The 14225-nt window shown below is 42.2% G+C and overlaps 1 protein-coding gene across 1 annotated transcript in view; it reads right to left on the bottom strand.

Annotated features, from left to right (window-relative positions):
• UBTD2 (ubiquitin domain containing 2) overlaps positions 1-14225 on the bottom strand; it is a 55369-nt gene that overhangs the window by 17503 nt on the left and 23641 nt on the right. Inside the window, exon 2 of the mRNA XM_074156342.1 lies at positions 7095-7331. Within this exon, the coding sequence (XP_074012443.1) occupies positions 7095-7331 (237 nt within the window). The remainder of the gene's footprint in view (positions 1-7094; positions 7332-14225) is intronic.

Genomic DNA, 14225 nt, shown 5'->3' with positions numbered 1-14225 from the left:
AAACGCAGCAGATGTATTTTCTAAACAGTGATGCACAAAGCATGCAACAGAATAAAATTTATACCTAATCATTTGAATCACAGACCGTGCTTCAACTCCACTTAGAAAAAAATAAGCCTGATTTCACTCCTGGATGCTATAAAGAAACTCTTCTGATATAGGATCTGGCTTTAATACAAACCAGTTTATATGCCTGTGATGTATACCTTTTATTAAATTAATATGAAGTGGCACAGCCACTAATGGCTGATACAGCCTTAAAAGGACTCTGGCACTTGAGGTTCTGCACACCCTCCCCTCTCCTTAAAGCAAGGATGAGGCTGGTTGGGATGACCAACTTCTGTTGATGGCATCTACTGCTCAGCTTCCCCATCATTATTGTGCTTCTCAGCCCTGCATGGAAGAAGAAAATGGTGCTTGGCTTATGGTTTGCCTCTACCACCAGTACAGACTGTGTTGTCCATCCAGTCTCAAATACTGGGGACAACTGCTTTAGGCAAATCCTGTATTTCTTGCACCAGTGTGATGTTGCTGTGTAACCTTTTCATAAAACTATTGAGGAAGAGAAGTTAGAGCAAGGCAAAACCTGTCAGCCTGAAATTTTTCCAAATATCAGAATAATCTCAGTAAGGATGGAAGCCAGGTAATACCATCCACTGAACAAAGTTAATAAAACACCATCCTAATAAAGGTAACATATGAAGAGTCCATCAGTGCTGGGCAGCAATAAAGCACACTGATGCCCACCATCAATAACCCATGTGCCTGTCCAACACTCCTGAGCACAGACACAGCTTTTGTTTCCAAAAAAGCTTCAATAACTCTTCTGATTTACTTCCAGACCAATGAGAGAAGGTGAAATACCAGCTGCAGCAAGGAGCAGAAGTTTTCCAACGCTCCCAGTGATTTACCTAAGCAGTATAAAAACCTCCTCAGGACTCCTTGCACAATGAATGCAATCAACGCTAAAAGCAACACTGACATCTTGCCAAACGCATCTGTGCTATGGGCTGCTCTCCCGTTTACCCCAAATCATACCGTTCCATCAGCTCTAGCTATTGCATTCTCTCCTTTTCCCCTTGCACTCTCAAGGTCTTGAGCAACAGCGTGAAACCCTTCCTTTACAAACAAAAATGGAGTTTTCAACACAGCAGAGGGTACATTTCTTTATAGAATACAACTAATAAGTGCTCACATAGTACTGGCTAAGTACTAAAAAAAACAAACCCCAACATGCTCAGTAAGGAGCACATCCATCCTGATGGTCTATGGAACCACAGAGCTGCACCGAGAAGCAGCTGAGCACTGAGGGACAGCAGATACATGAAGTGACATAGGTCTCCTTTCCGACAGCAACAGCCTCTGAGAGCCCCGTGCACGCAGCGGGGAGGCAGCACCGCAGGCACAGCCATTAAAAGCTGCTCTGTAGTGCAGGGAAACATCGGGCCTGAAGGCAGCAAATATCACAGTATGATGCATAGTTACAGCTCAACAGGGAAAAAATGGTTTTGCTGGAATTAGGAATTTGTGTTTGGACTGGGGTGGGGTAAACAGCGGAGGTGAAGCTTGCTTTCCTCTATACCACTGCTGTTGGTTTTGGGTTTTTCCTATGGCTTTCTGTTGAAAAGTTCACCCCAAGGGGAAGAAAATGCTCTATTCACAGCAAGAACATTTCATTAATTTCCACCTACTTTTCCCCAGCATTGAAGTTAAATACTCACATCCTCACTTTTCATGATCTCAAGTGTTACACACAGTAAATGTGACAGTTCTGCTTGCACACAAAGAGCCAGCGCTGCAAGACTGCTGGCTGAAAAAGCATGCTGCAAGCTACGGGAGCTGTATTTTAGGGCACAGAGAAGTTGACTGCTCCCGAGCACAAAGCCACTGCTTAACAGAGAGGCCCTTTTATCATCCAAACAGCATTAAAGGAGTTAAATCCAATGTACTATGCTACAGTGGATTAAGTGTCCATCCTGAAATTTAAAAACTCCACTTAACCCCAGACAGATTCCAATTAATATTAACTACTTTCAGGACAAGTTCAACTCAGCACTAACATCTGGTGCAGACCCTAATAAAATACTACACACTCCAACATTTCCTTTTTGATAGCTGAGAAGTATGTAAAACTGTTCTTCATTAAATTTAAATAGACTCATTAATAAAATATTGAGGATGTGCTACTTTAAGACATCAGAAAAAAAAAGGTATAAATTGGTGATAACGTTATTTCTATTTTTAAATACATCCCACAGAGGCACCCAAGATAGATGAGAAGTGCTAAGCCCATCCCACAAGCTTATTTATTTATTTAATACTTCTTACGTGCTATTTTTAACCGCAGAAGACAGCAAAAGGCATCCATTAGAAAAATTACATTGGTTAGAGTCTTCCTCACACAGGTGAGAGAAGTGAGATACCTGGCTGAACGCAGTGTTAGGAAGAAATGTGCTTTTTCCTCCCTTTCCTATAGGTTCCTGCAATAAAAAAGCAATTTTATTTTTGCAGCATCAGCTAGGCCAGAATCTGTATCTGCAAAACCTCTGTCAGTCCTTACTCTCCCCAGCCCCCTCTTTCCACTCCTCCAACTTCCCACAAGGTTTAATTTTGTAATACACGGTTTGAATGCGTATACAACATGCTTACCACATAGGGACAGTTAAAATGTAGATGTATGAGTCTGGTTCGGTTTTTTTAAGCCCCAGTGGAGCAGAGAGAAAGTAAATGAGAGGAAATGCCATAGTGTCATACTATTGCATCACTTTGCAGAGGACCCATTCCTTTGGGAGAGAAAAAAATTAGTTAAATGGTTTCCATTTTTTTTCAATAGAGTAAAGGAATTTATCTTAGTTGATGCTGGTTTTCCTTAGGAATCAAGATTCTTTGGTGCGCTAAGAAATCAAAGGAAGAATGTTCCATCCTTGTCTGTCCTATCACAAATACAAGCTTTCGGGTACAAAAATGCCAGAGCTACATTGTCAAATTATTTACTTAGGGGGAAAAACAACAACTCAACTTGATTTCTACATGTCATCTTCCTCAACAGTTGCTTTCTTTGGGGAAATACAGAATGTTCACATGCACAGCCTGAGCAGCAAATTCTCCCTTTTCCTCCCACTTGAAGAAACAAAGTCTAAACTCGGAGGAGGCAAATCCATCACTCCCGAGCAGTTTCTACCTGGGTTTCTGGTGGACCAGAAGACAAAATTGCTCATAAGCTTTTAGGTGCTATTTCAGGAGGCTCTGCAAGCATTTTGATTCTCACCCTAATTTTTGCTATAGAAGACACAGCCTGAACTGGATGTGTATTTGCTGCCTGGCCAGGTAAACAGCTACAGACAATAAAAAGGGTATAAAAGATGAATTTCAGAGGTGACACAGGTCCCCTGCCATGCTCTAGGTCCCCATGCAGAGCCCAGGGCAGGGTGGGAGGAGAGAACCCCATGCGAGGCATGGCACTGCTCAGCAGTTACACGGGTAAATCCAGGTGGTAGTTGAAGTCAGGTAAGCACAGGACTTGGCAGTTAATACATACGCAGCAGCTAGATTTCTTAAACAGCTATCTTCCCTTCTTTTTAATTTTTCCACAAAGTGAGTTTTTGTAAACAAAAACATGGAGGTTTTTGGTGTCACTCAGAACAAGGACAGTTTGTTTGTTCTACCTGGCTGGAGATAAGCTCAGTTTGCTGATTACCGAGCCCATAAATGCAAGGCTTTTATTCATAATCTATTCATACATGGCACTAACAATGCTTGATGACTAAGAAATACTTGAATTTCTAAAAGAAGTAGCTTTCTCTGGAGTGGAAAGGTCACACTGCACAGAGAACTATGCAAGCAGCTGATGCACAAGACAAGCGTCACCAGCAGAAAGTTGGATAAAAAGCAAGTAACACAATTTTGTGGGTACAAAAATCACTACTAAACTCGAGATCCTGAATAAATATTCAAAATACTCCTTGTATTTGGAATCCAGCCTCAGGCCAGGCCTGACTTGGGCAACAGAGCGCCTGACAGAAGTTTGATTCCTGACTTATTTCTGAAATATTCTGACTATTCTGCACGTGGGCCTTAGAAAGCAGACTACAGTCTGCCAGTAGTAGGCAGGACCCCAAGCAAATTGTCTGCTGAAAAGCCAAATTCAAGAGTTCGCATACTTCATCTCCCTTAAGTATTACATTCAATGACATTAAAAGGGCTAGTTTCCAGGGCACGCCATCCATCCTACATTCCTGAGACTGCCCAAAAGAAGAAATGCGAGTTATCTGCCCAGTTTTGGATTTTTGCTTGCAAACAGAAACTGCTGGGACTTAGCGCCTTAAACTGTAAATAAGATTAATAAGCAGTTATTTAAGAGACTAAGAAATGCTGTTTGCAAAATTTGGGAGTGTTGAAACTATACATCACCCATCCTCTCTTCTCGTGAGTGAGGAGACACACAAGCCACTCCATCTCAGAACCTGAAGACACATTCTTCCAGGCAGACTTAAACTTTCCCACTTGAGTAAAATCCTCCTCCGCAATTACAAGTTTTTATGCCACTCTGATGAGAGGAAGCAGAGACCTAGCATGTCAAATGGCTTCTTTGCATGACTTGATGCCATAAATTTAACATTTCCCCTGGAAGTGCTGTTCATATGTACACTTGTGCAACATTTAAACTGAATACATAATCTAACGCTGTCAAAATAGCTTATTACTGAGGTCTCGTCAAATTCCATTACCACAGTATACAAATAATATCCCTCTCACTGCAAAAGCATGCTTGTGACTCAAATTTTCATTTACTAGAAGAATTATGTTTCTATGAGTCTTCTGTGTATGGCCATAAGCATCCTCAGAGCCTCACTGCAGAGGGTGAGGGTTCACACATTAGGAGATGATTGTTTACACTAAGATGAAGTCTGGTCTGGCCAGCAACTCTCACAACCAGTAAAAGACCACAGCGGAAGGTAATCTATATTTTGTTAAACCTGCCCCATATATAACATTGAACTTTCCCAACCTCTACTATTTTTATTTTAGCAACTAAGCAAAACAATGCAGCGATTACCTTAGGTCTGCAAATACTCAATCTCCGAGAAAGTAATTATTTCAATTTATCTGAATGGTCACTTAAAATTATCAGTAACTTCTGTATCACTTTTGCCAGACCCTTCTCATCTACAATTCTCTCCAGCCCACAAGCTTCCTAAACATCCAGCTTCTTCTGGGATATTTTCAGCAATCTAGATGTTTTGGAAGGACAAAAATTCAGCAACGCTATTGATTTAGAAGGAGAATATTCTGATGTTTTCTGGACACAGAATAAACAAGCTATTTAAAGTAATTATTGATACAAAAAATCAAGAAGCCTGTTAGGTAATTTAGGATTTCCAGATTCTGACCAGTTTTATGAACTGGTGCAAGTTAAAAAATATGGTATGACAAGCACAGGAAAGTAAGTTTTCTGATAACGGTTCCATGCTGGACAACCTGACACCTTTCTCTGTCTTTTGAAAACCACACTAGACTATAGCAGGGAAAATACTTTTCTCTCTCCAAAGGATTAGGCCTAGAATGCATACAGACCTCCAACAGGTCTGTCAAAGAGGAGAACTGAGATCTCCTTGGCATTGGCAGGTTCTGGAAATAACTGACAAATTCCTCTTTAAAACTACAGCTACTACAGAAATCATTTCGGTAGGCGTAACTGCCCTTGACAAAAACTCACTCATTATCAGTCAAACCAGCAAAACACAAACCTCCTTGACAACAAACAATGATCTGGAGGACCACAAAAGATCGCCCATGAATTATGGAAAAGCGAGGTCGTGTTGCAGCACTGGAAGTTTCCACCTCTCAGCTGTGTTTCAGAGATCCCAACTGCTGAACCGGAGAGGGGAAAAGAACAACTAATAAAGTTTCACACTTTAGTATGGGAAAAGACAGACAGATCCCCAAATCCACTTCCTTCCAACATCATCAACTGTGACTTCTTAAGGAAACTGAGGTCATAAACACCATCAATAAAAGGAAAAAAAAAAAGATGAGTAGTCAATCTTGTGAAGACTAGTTACCCCGGAAAGCAAGTTACACAATCTTCCACGTCATCATTTTGGTCTTCCCAGGAGACCCTAACCAGGACGTATATAAGTGTCTTTTATACAGGATTCAGCTCCACGTGTCTGGAACAAGTTCACTTTTTGGTGCAAGCCTCTTCATGCCCCTTCTGGAAGAGAGGACACCAAGCAGAGCCTAACCAAGAACACACACTCTGGCTTCAGTTCCCTGTGTTTTGTCATGGATTGTTGGTGGGAGTTTTTTGGTGTGGGTTGTTTTGGTTGTGGTTTGTTGGTTTGTGTTGGTTTTTTTTATTTCATCCTGATTCTTTTAGGTTACTGAAGCTACAAATCCATTCAACTTTTTTAATGTTTTTCTTTTTAAATGCAGAACTTGAACTGTATTTCTATTGGGAATAAAGGGGAGTGATTCATCTTGGAGGGTGGAGTGAGGGAGAAGAGAATTTGAAAAAAGTCAGAATTCAGAACAACAGAGCAAAGGGGAAAGTGCCTGAAATAAGTGTTTGCAGTTTATCTTCTACAAGATCTTAAAGCTGATTGCCAGCACCAAGTTTTTCGTAAAGTTTTTCATACTCTTCAGAAAAGAAATTTTAAAAAGAAAACCCAAAACAATTCAAGTGCCAAAGAAACCTGGAAGATCACAAAAAAAAAAAAAAAAAAAGAAATCTACTCCCTTACAAAGGGAGGCTAGGGAAAAATTAAGAAAACTGTACCTTTGAGCATGCAGGTGTTCCAAGAGATTACAGAGTCACAAGAGTTACCTACAGAGATCAGACTTAAGAGTTGTGTATTACACCAAGTACCTGACCATACATTCAAATGATAGAAAGGTAGCCTTTCTTCATCCCTCTACACTGATGTAATTCTGCTTTGAAACACCAATTTGGAAGACATTGTGCATACTGAAATACAAGTATTTACAACTATTGCATATATGTCTCAGTTGATTTTCAGGTTAAAAAAAACAAAACAAAACATTTGCCTTAACCTACTGTTACACTTAGGCCACATCCATCTTAGATGACCTACCATGTGGTAGTGTTATGTTTGCACCATCAATGATTGCTTGTGCCAGTTCGTGATCATTGCTCTCGAAAGCATGTGCAGCCGCCTTGAGGGCATCCCAAATCTCCTTGCGACCTTCGAAAGCTGGTGCTGTGTCCCAAAACTCGTCTCTCTTGCTGCGCAACTGTCCGTCTGTCATGGGGTAATCACTTTTCCATTTCGGTTTCTCTTTTTTCAAGGGCTGATTACGACCGAGAGCAACTGCAGAACAGAAAGAGGAAGGGAAATTTAAAAAAAAAAAAAAAGGTTACAGCACAAAATTACTGAAGTGCCCTTTGGTTATTCTGTTTAGGATCTATGGCACTTAAGGTTACTTTCAGGCAATCCTGATCCTTTTTCCCCATCTCCTTTGAGGCATCACCTCCCTTCCCTGAGCTCTCCTTAGAAAAACTGAGGGGCTACCTCCTGCTGCTCACTGATTTCACCTGCACCCCCTGAGCACCCCAAAACTTCTCCTCAAGCTCGCCAGTAACTCCGCATCCCCCTGCCTGTGCCATGTGCGCCTGGCTGGGAGTCTTGTGTCCAATATTCGTCTGCCGAAGGCTGGGCCAGCAGTACAGTGAGACCCCCGCTACCCCACTGGTGGTACAGCGAGACCCCTGTTATCCCACCACCGGGGTGCAGCAAGACCACACTGCACCTGGATCTCCACCCTATGCTGCTAGCAACTCTCTGCTCAACAGACATGATATTCTGTTAATACAAGAGTTTTAAGAGGCTAAGGGTTGGTTTTTTTTTTTGCATCATCTCCTCTTAAACAGTTTTAATTCATAGTTAAGTATATGTAGAAAGGCAAATAAGATGCACAAAGTCTAGAACTGTCAGAGACAGAAATCCCTAAAGAATAATCCAGGAATCTATCAAGCTTTAAAAAGTGGTTACCTCATTCACAATAAGCAGGAAAGCATTTGTTTCATTTTAACTACAGCTATTTCTGCATAATAGCCAGTTAAGATAATCACATAGGTATGATGTTGGTGGATTAAAACTACCTGCTCACTTTAAATTACAGCGCTGCTATGGCTGTGCTAAACCCTTCTCTTCCATTTCCATGAGTAAGGGGTTATTTCAACTTCTGTTGAAAGGAAAAGGAAAAAGAAGAGAGCAAACTTCAGTGCACACTGGGAAGAACTTCTCTCTGCAGGAGTTAAAAAAAAAAAACATTTCCTTCAGCAGCTCACTGCAACGGGACCCTTCGAGGACAGTATGGGGAGGAGAGCAGTGACAAACCACAGAAACAGTTCTCATCAAGGCTCCATACCGCAAGCCCTTGAATACATAGCTTAAATGTCTCCAGAAGAAATAAAGCGTCCTTCAACAGTTAAACTAAATTTAAGTGTGTTTGCAGCTGAAAATAAGCAGCACCTCCATGGGACAGCTCATAGAAACCAGGTGATGAGTACTGAATGCCCAGTGCAGGTAAGCTACATAAAACTGAAGTCAATTAAGGATCCCACCACATATGATGCTGGAGAGACATCCTCTCCTACGCTCTCCGTGAAGAGCCTTCGCCATCCCAAGAGAGCAGAGGAACCCCAGCTGCCATCAGGCCAGGGACGCATGAAGAGATGCCATCTGTCACCCCACGTCCATGTTACCGAGGCTGAAATGTCTCTTACCAGAGCGAGACACCACTATATTGCTTCCATATCAAAGCCTGTGGAGCAAAGCTGCTGCTTATCAGGTGCTCCTGGCTAATCTGCAAGGATGGGAGAGCACCAGGACAAACACAAGGGTTCAAATTTAGCATTCTGTATCCCATGTCCATCCCTACAGATAATAAAGAAACGTTCCATTTCTCCACACTCATTTTTCTGGCAAAAAGTTGACAATAGCTGACAAACCCCTATTTCTCCTCAATCTTACTCTAGCATTCAGTTTGCAATGAAAGAATGCTGCAATGTCTAAATATTCTTCTTAGCTCTTAATCTACACGTATGCCGTATCTTTACGATTAACTACAAACCATATTTACGGCAAAGAATATGTGGGGGGGTGATGGACATGACTGAGAAGACTAAGTGTGAATGTATCAAAAATACTCATTCCAGGTAAGTTGTAGCATTTTGCAAAAATAGTATTTAATTCAAATATTCCTTTTCCTTCCTTGATTTTTTTTTCCTGCCACAGATCACTCAGCTTTTTTCCAAACAGCAGCTAACTCCAAGCACCGTGTCTCGGGGTTGACCATCGGTGCCTGGTGTTGCATAAGGCATTCCAACTTCACACAGGCTTTAAGGAGACTAAAACACATACACAAGGTTATACCCTGCGCCCTTACACAATCTGACTTTATATGACCAAAGAACTACCTACTTAAATTTGTAACTCAGAATGACATTCACACCTGAGAAGCTGAGACTTAAGTCACTGAAAACAGGATATTTAAAAGGACTTCTGATGGTAAGGTGACATTGCCAACGATGTCAAGGCATGAGCCTTCTTCAGATTAAAAAATAAAATGAAATACGGGATGCATTTGCATGGAAACCAAGTCAGATCATAATTAAAAGTAGCAAATGACAATCACATGGCACACATGCAATGTCTCCAGCTGGCATTCTGTATCCCATGCAGAAACTAACAATAATAAACTTCTGAATCCTTTGAAGTGACCACAAACATTTACTGCTTTTTGTTTCCATGGGATTGCTTCCATGAGATTGCTTCCATTTGCTTTTCAAAGAAGTGCTGACCATTTAACAGATTTCAGAGCAGAAAACTCAAGTGTTTACAAAACACCAAGTTTCCTGGCAAAGTCCAGCCATTCCCAGTCCAAGCCTCAGCTGAGCACACACAAGCTGGGAGCTGATGATGGTCCAGCCTAGAACAATGGTGAAAGAGGCAGCCCAGGCAAGATGGACTGCATGCGTTAAACAGTATAGTATGAAACTGTAAAAACGTAGGTGGTAAAACACTTAAACAAGGAATTGTTCCCTTATTAAGGCTTAGCAGTCAGAGCATGAACATTTCAGACAGACAGAACAGGACAATGCAAGAAATTTGGGTCAGTGGGCATCTTTTCTTCCATTCTACTTCGGCTAACATCTGTTTGCATGTACAGTGAATGAATGCTAATTTATCCCACAGGGCACTCTCCTTCTCCCCAACCATTAATTATGGAAGCGGGTTAAAGGCACTTCCCGCAGTCCCCGAGCGCGGCGGCGGTGCCTGCGCACAGCCCTGCCCGTTACCCGGCACGACGGCAGGAACCGCAACAGGCCATTCCTCTCCCTCGCTGCCCCCTTCGCCCCAGACAGCATCCCTGTGCGTTGCTCTTCGCTAGACAAGAATAGCAGGAGAGAGACGAAAGAGACAGAGATCCTAACAGTCTCAGATAACTTCTCCCTGGAGATACAATCCTTCCTACACAGACAGCAGTGATGATAAACCCAGTGATAAATTCTTTTTTTTCAAGTTGGAAAAAAGGATGGTGGGAGAAAGGGACTTTACAAATGCCTCTAAAGCCAAATCCACTCTAACAAGCCATCCACCCCAGTACTAAGACTTTAAACCCAACTTGGCTTCACAAGCCAGTATTTAAGAAGGTCTTTAGCATGTTTACCATTTAGCATTAGAAGTGCTTCAAGAATCCCCTAAAAGCTTTATGCCTCCCCTGAAGAAATATTAATCTCTCTCTAGCTGTGTGGATAGATGGAACAGAAGGGATACAAGAAACTTAAGACATGTAAAAAACCTAATGTGTAAAAGGGCCTAAATGTCTCGCTTTCCACCTTACGCTTTAGTCACTAGAGAGAAACATCACTACGCGAATTTCTACAACTGACATTTTGGACCACATCAAAGGACGTTCCCTTTTCCATAATAAGGCTGATAAAGACTAGTCAGGACAGGAAATGAAACAAACATCAGCAGTCTGAAACACTTTGTCAGGTATTTACAGCGTCAATTTTATATTCCTCACTTTGGAAGTAAACTGGAGCTCAAAAGAAAACGTTGACTTCATTTAAGACTATGCACATCAGAGGCACAACAAGCTTGCAAGATCTGGAAGACAAAGTCAGATCCACATTAATTTTTCATCTTACATCACTTCAACATAAATAAGAAATTATTAATATCCTGCTTGAAAATATGAATAGTTTTATAAATGCCAAGAAGGCATGTTCTCTCTGAAGCAATACTGAACATTGCCCATCTCAATAGACGGCAATGGCTGATATTTTTGGCGAGAGCTTTATTTAGAAGGAAATATGAAGACCGTTAACAGCACACTTTTCAAAAAGGAAGAGATCGGCACATAAGTGACACTCCAAAATAATTTCGGTTGTTCTTGCTCCAGTAGCTCACAGATATTCATGTGGTGCAGTGCACCCCAAAGAGGGGTAAGAAGCTGCTGACAAGCTGCAGGACCTTGCTTAAGAGCAGCCTTTCTCAGGGAGGAGAACCACACAGTGATATGTGTGATATGTGGCCTTAGAAAGGCCTTTCCTGGGCTGCTCAGAGGGGTTACTGCAGAGTGATCACAGATGCTCTTCACCCTCCTGGACACTGGACCTGTTCTAGCCAGAGAGTTGCCTTAAAGATGCCTCCTGCCCTGCTCCCCTCCAGTTTGACTTGCATGGTACACAGAGCACAAGTGCCATTTTTAGGACTTGCTAAGGACCATTCAAGTTAACAGCAGCAATAGTTAAGAAGTCCTGATAACTACCAGCTGCATATTGAACCTCCTAGGGCTCAGCATCCCTAAGAGGAGCAGCCCAGACCTATGGAGTTAGGCTCTGTGGGATGCAGTGCTAGGCCGGGGCAGAAAGGGCATGGCACTGATGCGAGCGGGCTGGAGACGCAGGCAAACAGAGAGACAAGTCTCATCTGAACTCAGCACCCACCCATCCGGCACATCTGCCACTAGGGTGTCCCTACACAGGTGAAATCCAAGCCCCCTTCCCTGATCAAGCATCCCTTATTAGACTGTTTAACACCTCAAAGGGACCACAAGCCACTGGCAGACAAGCAGTGGGCTGTTTCCATCCCATCGGTAAGATTTAGCAGCATATAACGTGTTTTCCCTTCACAGGCAGAAGAGCACCCAGGGATCCTCGAGGTAGCTACTACTGCCTGCCCCGCTAACCTTAGCTCCTGGCAAACTACCAAGTCTTATTTTTCGGAAGGAAAGATGTATTTGTCCAGTCCTTGCAGACTATTTTATAACCGGAATTATGAAGGTTTGTCTCCCTTCCCTGCAGCTTCCCATCAAAGCAATGGCATCAGTAAGGTTATCTACATTTTTTTTGAGTGAGCTTATGCAGACAAATCCAGATATTTAAATCAGTTTCTTAACAGAATGTCAAAAAATGTCTAAGTAGAACTTTTTTTTTTTTAAACAGCTGTTGTGTTTGTTATGTCGCTGTCAATGAGGATCACAGTACTGCTGCCTCCTCCAAAGCGGACCAGATGAGTAGGAGCAGCTGGTAACGGAAGACTCTCATACTAAAAGCCAATATCCAGCTAAAGCATTCATAATTCCTAGTTTATATACCCATGAACTGTAGCACTCAAATTGGATAATATTTCTGCCCCAAAGGGCTTACTGTCAAATCAAATAACGCAAATGCAACAGCTGAATGAGACATCAGACAGCTTATAGCCTGTGGAGAAGGACAGGTGGACCTTCCGCTTCAATCGGGAATTAGATTTTCCTCCTTCCCAGTTATTGACCACGCAGGTAACCCTGTAAGCCAGACCACAGGATTTGGTCCCCTGTTTCAGCCCAGAGTTACTTCCAGTAGTTGAGCTAAAACTTAAACATTTGGGGAAACACCTCCTTTGCTGTCAGTCAGCTTAACGTGAGCTTTTCCCTTCCATCCCATTTCTTCAACTGTTTTTCACCTATTTCTTAAAATAATGTTAGGAATAAAATTTAGCATGTTAAATTCATGCCAAGTGCTCCACAGTGAATTTCTTGCTTTTCCTTTTGAAACAGAAGCATATGTTGCTTGTAGCATTAGTCTTTTGCTGCTCTTGTAAGAAGCAGGAGAAACTGCCCCAATTTGGCCAAAGCACGTGTTGGAAACATCTCCATGCACACACAACCCACCCAGGGCAGCGCAGTTCCCAGAAGGGACATCTGGACTGGACAGGCTCCGTTTTAGGACTGGAGGCCCAAAGCTGTTGATCTCCACGCATCCACAGCTGTGTGCTGGAGCTGCAAGAACAGGGCCTTTCGGTGCTTCAACATCTCTGCAGACAGGTACGGAGACCGATCCACACCAAGAAACCAGCGCTGGGGAAGGCTGGCGTGGAGGGACCCTCAGTCTGTGGAGCATGAGTTAAGAGCAGATACAGGCCAGCATTAGAAGACAACATAAAAATGCTGAAGTGACACTAGTATCAGGAGAATCTGGCAAGATCTGGTAATGTTTCGCTGTTTGTTTTTTTCTTTGTTTCATTTAGGAAAATAAAAGATGAAAACAACTGCTCAAGTGTTGACAGATGAAAAAGACTTTGAATGAACTGTGAGGAAAGGAGCAGGAGTGCCCAATACAAGTGCTGAAGGAAGGACAGAAAAATCACCAAAATAGCCTATCTGAATGGGAACGACGAGACAGATTCTCAGAAACTGTTCTCAGTTGGAAAAATGGGATTTGACGACGGTTCGGCTCCGCAGGAGAAAGACAGAAGCGATAAGCCATCAAGGGAACAACACAGACCAAGCAAGGCTTGCAGAGGCTGAGGCCAGCGAGGAGAACATGGCACGCAGGTACTGTTTGCTTTGCTTAAACTGTAAACATGCACAGCTTCAACTGGGGAAGCAATATCCTCCCAGGGATACGCCATGTGAGAAACAGCAACGGGTAATTATCTGAAGATGCTCAGGAGAAGCTAACTAGATATTATACAAATTGAACTAATGATCAAAAATATTTTCTTTACGAAATTGCTTCCCTGTTGAGGATCAGTTGCTAACAAAGTATTTTTCTAAGACAAATGAAATGCAAAGTAACAGTTTATTACCCATGAAGTTTCTTTTAGTAATAGTCCCAAGGGTTTCCCTTCCCACAATCAGCGAGTAGTACTCTACTTTATCAAATAAGTCTCATTTTAAATCAATTTTGCTCCAATTTCCTCTGTAAG

The sequence above is a fragment of the Numenius arquata genome, chromosome 11 (genome assembly GCF_964106895.1).
Source record: "Numenius arquata chromosome 11, bNumArq3.hap1.1, whole genome shotgun sequence".
Lineage (NCBI taxonomy): Eukaryota > Metazoa > Chordata > Aves > Charadriiformes > Scolopacidae > Numenius > Numenius arquata.
The sequence above is the reverse complement of the archived record's forward strand: the minus strand, read 5'-3'. Positions and strand labels throughout refer to the sequence as shown.